At 35.6% G+C, this 8,857-nt stretch overlaps 1 protein-coding gene across 2 annotated transcripts; it reads right to left on the reverse strand.

Moving 5' to 3' along the window:
* Positions 1-1,174: 1,174 nt before the first annotated feature.
* Positions 1,175-7,180, reverse strand: LOC104443017 (ankyrin repeat-containing protein ITN1). 2 transcript variants are annotated; one of them, XM_018872171.2, is made up of 4 exons: positions 6,833-7,180; positions 6,446-6,565; positions 4,494-5,002; positions 1,175-2,201 (listed from the first exon to the last, which is right to left on the reverse strand). In XM_018872171.2, the coding sequence occupies exons 1-4, from the start codon at positions 7,032-7,034 to the stop codon at positions 1,533-1,535; spliced, it is 1,500 nt and encodes a 499-aa protein (XP_018727716.2). In that variant the 5' UTR covers positions 7,035-7,180; the 3' UTR covers positions 1,175-1,532. The 2 variants fall into 2 exon arrangements, with proteins under 2 accessions (XP_018727716.2, XP_010054685.2); XM_010056383.3 differs by having other exon boundaries at positions 6,446-7,180.
* Between the last annotated feature and the right edge of the window lie 1,677 nt (positions 7,181-8,857).

Raw genomic sequence — 8,857 nt, forward strand, 5'->3', positions numbered from 1 at the left:
TATTCCCAAAAACAAAAAAATAGATTTATTGTTTCTAAGAACAAAAGTTTTACTAAACACGTTTATATTCTCTTTTCGTTCATCGGAACAAAAGAACATAAATATTTGTTCTGGGAAATATAAATAAAATTTGCCAAACAGGCCCTAAATTTATTAATGTCTCTGGGAACCATCTCCAGATCTCTTGCCGACATGCGAAAATATGTAGTACCTTACTTGGTGGATGATGCAGCTTTAGCGAAGAACATGACAACAGGCACGGCTTCTAGTAGTTGGACCCCATGGGTTCAGGGTTTGCATTGAAGAATGGTTAGGCTATTTGAGGATCGGCTGCTGCCGCTTTTTGTGCATTAGCGAGTGACGTAAGTATTTGATGCACGAACATGAAAGACAAAGCAAGATGATTGTTTTTGGGCTGAGTGCGTGATTGAATTTTTATAAGTTGATACGGTGATACATTCTTGGCCATGTGTACCTAATTATTTGAGAAGTTACTTGCTGGATTGACCTCATAGTTCTGAGATCACACAAAAAGATGACATTCCCATTTATATGTAGGCTTACGAATTTTTGTGAATTTTTGGAAGGCAAGGATCTCGCATGAGCCATGATTCTCGCTCTCCATAGATGAGAATATTATGGTACTTCTTGCAGTCCTGTGCAACTATGTCATCAAAGAGCGATGCATAGAAATCTAGGCCAAGTCACAATTTAATGGCAACTTCAAATAGATAGAAAACATCACATTCTTCGGCAAAACCTTGTGCGCACTTAAAACGAAAGTTGGTGTTGGTTGCATTACGATATCGCTAACTCACTAACTTTTAACCGTTTCTACTTGTACAGCTCACAAAATGTTGGTAACTTAGTAATTCATTTGACAAATGGCATATTCATTACTATATCAATAACTTCTAATCCCTTATAAGATTTACTTGTAAAATTTAAAAATTATTGACTTACTAATCAATCTTACATCGGTAAATTCATTATGATGTCAGTTATTTATTAATCTCTACCATGTTCACCTGTAAAAGTTAAGTGAAGTTGATGACTCACAAATCAATTTAACACTGCGGATTTACATCATAAACTTTTCAAACATCTACGAAGGTTGAAGAATGTTGAAAGTAATTCATGAAAATTAAAGTAATGGCAACCAACAAGTAGAAACAAACAAAACTCAATAACGCTACGAAGAGCCATTTTTAAATTAAAATACCACCAACTCCAACACTTTCGTTTCAACCTAACGATTATCACCAAACATTTCCAACTTGACGTTCAATCGACTTGTACATCCTTCACACGCACGAGAAGTAAAACATGTTGGTCTTTGCAGCGCTCCAGTCATCTTGAGCATGGCAATTTTGCCGGCACGCAATCCAACGGGCCGGCAGTGAGAGGTTTTGAATTAGACAGCCAACATACAAGTGCTCGAACTCGACAGCTGACAAAGCAAACAGAAAATTTCACGTGCACAAGGTTACGGGACTATAGAACCCACAGGCCCAACTTATTTAGCAGCTTTCCTAGAGGATCCCATAATCAAACAATAAGCTTCGGACGTATCTTCTGGAAGGTTGCCAGTGCCTGGCCGAGGGTTCCAGGTAAACACCAATTAAATATATAATCACGAGACATCCAAGCATGACAGAAGGAACGATTCCAATCCTGACAGTTCTGGTCAAGACTACATACGTACCCAAAGCAAAGGCTAGCCCCATCGCGATTATCGCAACAACAATGCAACCTTTGGCGGTGTAAGCATACCTCATCTGTTGGCGAGCGCCCAAAATAGAAATATCAAATTGTAAGAATATCGCCAGGACGGATAAACTGAATGCAGTAGTGTTAGATATAACAAAGGCTTTGAAAGCTGCCCTGCCAGCAAGAGTAGGCATTCCTGAGTTGGGTCCATCATTGTTATAACCTCCGGGCATCGTAAAGGTCGCTGCGAAGGTAACTGTGGCTATGAGCATCGCCACTAGTACTTGAAGGTCAATTATTTTTTCTTTTGACGAATTATCATTTTCTCGGTTGGTGGTATTACTTCTTGTTGGGATAGACATAGCTGGTAGATCCTCAACAAATTGATGGTCTAACCTCTTCTTAACATGTTCAATAACCCAGCCTTGACGACCCGAGATTGCATTAGATTGTTGCAACACATGTTCAACTTTGGCAGCTTTGTAGCCGATCTAAAAAATGTACAGAAAGTATCAATTAAAGAGTGGTCTTTCCCGAAGAAATATTTGAAGACTCTCACTTTACACACCGAAAACCCATTTATAACAAAAAAGAACGCCCGAGGAGTGCTAAATATAATACTATAACTAAATGAAATGATCTAGGAGTTGGTTAAAAACCTTTTTCTAGATGGGACAGAGTGCAAGTTCTCTCTTTTACCTCAAAAACTATTTGAAAGGGGGCAGAAAAGAAACAGAAGGGTTTTAGCTAAATATTGTACAAAATATTCTGATTCTTTTGTATGAATATCACTCAATAGTCATTTTAAAGTCAAAAGGTGCGTATCAACTTTTGGATTGGGATTTTGAGAAAATTTTCTTAAGTTAAATCTTAAAGCTACCTCTTAAATGGTTGACACCTCAGCGCAGGAGCCATTAGACAGTTCAGATCTATAATGTATTATTCTTTCCTTTTCCTTTTCTCTTTTTTCCCCTTTACCTTGTCCCCTAACATTAGAGGAACCCAACCCAAAATGTTTGGCATTGCTTTCAAGATAAGTAGGACACGCTATTTCTTTTGAGCTGGTTGAAGAACCGCCTGTTGCATGTAATTTGAAATCTAAACTAATTGAATTTTGTTTTCACGATATAGTATGATCATACGAAACAATATTTACAAATGTCATAAATTATAGTTTAGACAACTAACATATATTTATTAACCAAACAACAAATTTAACTAGTACTGAACATTACTAAGTTTTTGTCTTAAACTATACCTTGTTATTGAATATTTTGTTACTAACAAAATATTCCAACTAATATTGATTCAAAATGCAGTTAACTATTGCTATTAATACGTTTTTTTTTTTTTTTTTTTGTGTATAATCAGATTTTTAAGTGGGTTTTTAATACGTGGGCATTCATTAGAAGGTTCAAGACTGTAAGTATTAACTGAATATATAAAGACTTATGTTTTTAACATTTTGACAATAATAACTACCCGAAAGATAATCAATTGGCCAACTGAAATTTGTATATGACAATGTAAATGCATAACTATGTTCTAGATTAAAAATAAAAATTTGATTGCAACTTTTTAGATTCAATATTGTGTTACTTTTGCGATACTCATAAATTTGTCTTAATAAGTTTTTCAAATAATCTAATTAATTTTACATTTCTTTTGTCTTGAACGAGCTCCTTACAGGTGATGATGGGACCATACATTTTACATTGTTCCTAACAATACCTTTCATTCACCAAAAATGAATAATTTAGAAGATTTTTTTAAATAATCGCTTATATTACTTATAGAAATAAATGAATAATTTTTTTTTATCATCCACGAAAATGTTCGGACATAAATTACCGATAATGATTATTTTTAATTACTAATTATTTCAAACGATACAAGTGATCATTTTTAGAAGAATATTTTCTAAATTATTTATTTTCTCTAAAACTCCATTTATTTTGTGAAAAATAAATGATTTGGAAAATATTTTACTAAAAATGATTGCTTATATTGCTTAAAATAATTAGTCAATAAAATATTTTTTCATTGTTGATGACAATTTATGTTTAAATATTTTCTTGAGCAATGAATTTTCTTTTGTTGATTCATTTTTATAAGCGATATAAGATAGCACTTTTAAGAAAATGCTTTTATTTATTTTCAGCTGAACAAATGCACTGGCATTTTTATGCAACATCCACTTTATAGATAAAATATTGAAAAAGAAAAAAGAGATTTGAGCCTAGACATTTAGTATATCATAAATATATACCAACTCATAAACATGAATGAACCAAAAACTTCACATGGCTATGCGAATCGATGTTGACATTCTGTTGTAGGAACATCAATTATAGATTAAACGGGATAAAAAGAGCCTTATTCTTTTTTTCCTGATTAATGTAATAGTTAGTGTGCTAATAAATCATAAGCAATGTCGGAGGGAATGAAGCTTTGCTGAACACGTGGTTTAACCATGGAGTTCAATTCTATTCAATTTTATAATTTAGATATGAAGTATGAAATGACTTCACTCTCAGTCCCTTTTCCTAAGATATGTCACCCTTAATAAAGCAATTTATGCTATGATTTGCTTGGAAAACTGAAATGCAGTCAATATGCTCAAACAATTGAATAAGCAAAACAAGTTGACTCCAGAAGATTTCAATTGGCTTGTTTGTTAGTACCTGAAATGAATATCCCCTGGGCCACAGTTTCTAAACGATAGTGAAGAAATGACTCTGCGAGTGAACAAATCTTACTATATGGTGTTCAAGCAAGCATACCTCTTCATGAACTTGAAAAATTTGAATGGCGGTCAAATGAGCCTTGTTTGTGGCCAAATGGTCCACCCTCTTGTCTCGTGCAAGTAAGTATATGATGTTGTACTGTTTATGAAGTGTAGCCAAATGGAGAGCAGTGTTTCCGTCAATGTCTTGTTCATTGATTAAATCCTCTAGGATTGGCATGTTCAATATGTACTTGACAACATTTGCTTGTCCTCCGATAACAGCTGCATGAAGAGCTGTTTGCCATTTGGTGTTCAGTATGTCACAAGGATCAGGACAGGATCTAAGAAGCTCGTCAATCACATTGACATGGCCTCGAAATGCTGCAATGTGAAGAGCTGATTGCCCCTCTTTGTCTACAACATATGCTACAGAATTATCATATTGTAGGAGTAGTCGAATTGTTTCGCCTTTGCCAAAGCAAGCGACAAAATGGAGAGGAGTCCATCCTATATCATCTTGTTCTCTGATCATTTCTGGTCTCTTGTCCAGGATTTCCCTCCAACCTTTGCAAACACAATACAAATATGTTATGATTTAGACTGTTTTTAGCATCTTGACATAGATATTTTACATTGCATTTCATTTCATTTAGCTTTCTCTTTTTTCTCCTTAATAAGGAGGAATATGTCATGGTTACTCTGAAGTTTCACTAGTGATCTAGTGTAACACATGCAGAATCTAACTACCTTCAATCTAGCATAATGCAGGACCTTGTAAAGTTTTTTTATTTTGATAAGTAAATTTGTCAGAAATTCGTAAAGTTAATTGAGAAGAATCTCATTTTTTATTCAGCAAGGCATCTGCTCAGTCAAGGGTAGAATTAAAGACCAAGGCTTTTTACTCTGATGCCAATCATTTTACTGGAGTATGGCACCTTCTACATTTTCCAATGGTAAAATCAGTGCACCTCCGTTTTTTCAAGTCGTCATAATTTTCCCTCAAGGGTTAAAAAAATCGCATTAATATACCCCGGTCTTTTGGAAATGTGTTGCAGTGTGCCCTATCATCAATTGTCAACTGAAAAGGAAGTAATCATAAGGAGAAAATGTCGAAACAAAGAAGAATACCCCAAAAAGGAAAAAAAAAAAAAAAAAAAAACGAACTGCATGAGAGAGAAAAGGGAAGACGTAGGAGTATGACGGTGATGGTGGTTGCTACCACTGCCACCACAGGAGAGTATTGATGATGATGGTGCTTGGAGAATAAGATCTAGAGAGAAATTAAGTTCTTGCGAAAAGTACAATCTTCATAACAATGATTTTTTCGAATGAAAAAGTAATCCCAAATGCACCTGGTTCCTTGGGAAATTCTGTCGGATAATACTATTATGTACAAACTCTACTCTTCTTTTAGTCCGCAAACTAAGAGAAGATGAACCAATTGGAACTTATGTAAATACTTTTAAAACATAAACCTCTAGCATAAGTGGTCAAGAGGCATGTCCTTCGAAAAAAGCATGACCTTTCACCAATCTAAAGTAATAACAAATAAATAAATGACTGCGCTTTTTTCACTCACTCTTTATTTAGACACTCCGTGTCACAGTATTTTTAATCATATCTCCCTTATGTGGCCGGTCAAATGTGTCGTCCCTCTCTTTTTTGGTCATTTCCTTTCCAGCGGGTGTCACTCTCCTACTTCTTGTCTTTCCACTCCTCTGGCGTCCCTCTCCATTCCCTCTTTTCCATTTTTGGCTTCCGACACAGCCATTGGAGCAAGTATAGACTCTAGAAGGAGCGTCGATGGAAGAGAGATTGGGCCAAAAGTTCCAGAACTTTGATGAGAAGTCGAAGTGAATATTGTTTTTCTTATTATATTTACAAAATACTAGTGCAGACGGGATCATCATTGATACCACCGGCAATCTCACCAAAGAGGAGCCTCGCGCTAGGGAGAGAACTTCGGTTATCATTTGTTAAGTGGGTTTAGAATCTCATGATACTTACCTGGTAGTTCGAAGTGCACTGCAGCATGCAGAGCTGTCAGTCCATTAGGGCCCTTGTGAGAGGATGGCGACGAGGAAGCGCATAAAATTGGCTCAATGACATCTGAACATTTTCGATGTGCTGCGAGATAAAGCGGGGACTCATCAGCAGCATTAGTAATATCACATAGTTGAGGATCTTCTTTAATCAGCAACTCCACCACCCCCTTGCAACCTCCTCTCACTGCATAGTGCAGCGAGGTATCCTTATATGAATTCGGTCTCCTAAGTAGCTCTTTGTATTCATTAGGTTGAAGCAGTGCTTTTGCCTGATCAGTGAAAACTTGAACAACTTCACGGCTTCCTACTTTAGTAGCAACATGTAAGGGGGTGTCTCCTTTGCAGTTACCTTGCTGAAGAAGGGACAATCTCGATGGATGTTGAAGAAGATCTCGGATGAAATTTATCTGCCGGTATTGAGCTGCAACGTGAAGAATGTTGTTCCCCTTTAGCGTTGTCTGGTGGAAAAGTTCCTCTCCATTTTCCAAAATTATTGTCGTTAGGGAAAGAAAGTGTCCTGACTTTGCAGCCTCATACATTTTAGGATGCATTCTCGCTCTCTCCCTCGTTCCCAGGACACAGAGTAGTTGCAAGTGAACTTGCCAATATAAACAATCAATTGAAGTAAGAGGAATTTTTTTGAGCTATTTAAGAGGACTGGTCTAAAGGGAGGATGCTAGAGAGGAAATTTAGTCGAGCTTCTCTGGAGTACTAGAAAGGAGACAACTATATATATATAGTGAACCTTCAATTGTTCCTATGAAATCGAAATAAATTTATCAAGTATATAGAATAGTTTCAAAAAAGTCAAATACGTATGCCCGTTTGGACTTTCTGTTATCCACACGCAAACAAATAATATGTGGGGGCAACTCTTGTTAGAAGGAAAGAGGACAAGTACAAACCAAAAATAATAATAACAAATAAATTATGACGACACTATTTTCACCCCTTATATTATTAAATACACCCAATTTTTACCGAGAAGACAAAATTGCCTTCAATGATTCAATTACTATTTAAAGTGGTTGTCCCAAATTTATTGACTTTCCTTTGTTTTAGTTTTTATGTTTCTATGTAAATTTAGTTACCAGAAAGACAAAATTACCATATATATCAAAAGGCATCTTTTAATGTCATATTTTACTTCCATAAAAATTAGTTCTGTCAAAAGAGAAGTTTCCAAGAATTCCAGTTCTTTTCTATATTGTCAATCAAATTTATAGATAACTTGTGGATTATATTCTAGAAATAATGTAACATGGACAATTTTTAGCACAATCATTTGTTTATAAATTTTTATTTTTGTTGTGTATATCAACATCAAATCCAATCTTATTGTCTTCTTAATAATTGAATTCTCCAAAATCAGAACCATCGCACATGCATGATTCGAACATTCTTCTTGAAGAATTGAATGTGATTGAATTCATTTACTAAAGTAATGGCATTCGTGGGCCCACTTTTAGCTGTAGTTTGTTCTTCTTCTTCTTTTTTCCTTTTATTAACTGGCAAGTCCTTTACTCTTTTCGGTCTACATGGTCCTAGTTTCTCGTGAGTTATGCATTCTCATCATGTTACACACGATGGATCCTAGCCAAACCAGGTCTCCCTCAAAGATTTACATACGTAAACTTTTTTTGGGTGCACGAACTTTGGTAATGTTAGTTGACGCGCAATTTGAGGATCACCTTTACTTCCCAATGGCAAAGTCAGAGCTCATAATCATTTGTTTTCTATTGTGATGTTTGCATAATGTACCATAACCAATAAAAATTTAAAGAAAAAAAATTAAGATAGTTCAATGGCTATCTATCAATTTTACTATGTAGAAGAGAGACGTGACAAAAGTTAAAATTAAAAAAAAAAAAGAAAAGGTGAAGGCAAGAGCGAAGCTGTTCTGCTTTGTCGGCGGGCCAGCAACCCTCATCGGACGCCTAGCAACTCCTGTTGGGGTGTCCGTGGGCTAGGGCTTGCAAGCCCTCGCCTACATCACACAAATGGTCGCCATTGTGAATATGTAGAACTGAATTCATACGACTACTCTTCCAATGTTTTGAACTTGTGCCTCTATGTAACATTAACTATAATTATGTCTGTTTATGGAATTGGTAATTATTATCCTATCTGAACCCCTTGCGACGTTATGTGTATGTAGAAATGTATACTCTGTTAAGGGCAAAACTGCATTGGCAATGGGTTATTATGTTTAACTTAACCTTTTTTTTCATGTATGTTGGTCTACACTTTGCTTCCCAATTGGTGCCATCATTTATCTTTTTTCAGTTCATTAGAAAATGGACTTATTTTTGTTGACATACACTTTCAACTGTCCCTTACTTGTAGAGAAATAGGAACGGCTCCTGGGACTTGT

This window comes from Eucalyptus grandis, chromosome 4, assembly GCF_016545825.1.
Source record: "Eucalyptus grandis isolate ANBG69807.140 chromosome 4, ASM1654582v1, whole genome shotgun sequence".
Lineage (NCBI taxonomy): Eukaryota > Viridiplantae > Streptophyta > Magnoliopsida > Myrtales > Myrtaceae > Eucalyptus > Eucalyptus grandis.

Bases quoted from the DNA above. Each gene is read 5' to 3' on its own strand.
- LOC104443017 (XM_010056383.3), bottom strand. From the start codon at position 7,034: ATGCATCCTAAAATGTATGAGGCTGCAAAGTCAGGACACTTTCTTTCC. The intron at 5,003-6,445 runs GTAAGTATCATG...GTGTTTGCAAAG, and splicing joins AGTGCACTTCGAACTACCAG to GTTGGAGGGAAATCCTGGAC. The intron at 2,202-4,493 runs GTATGCTTGCTT...TACATTTTTTAG, and splicing joins TTTTTCAAGTTCATGAAGAG to ATCGGCTACAAAGCTGCCAA.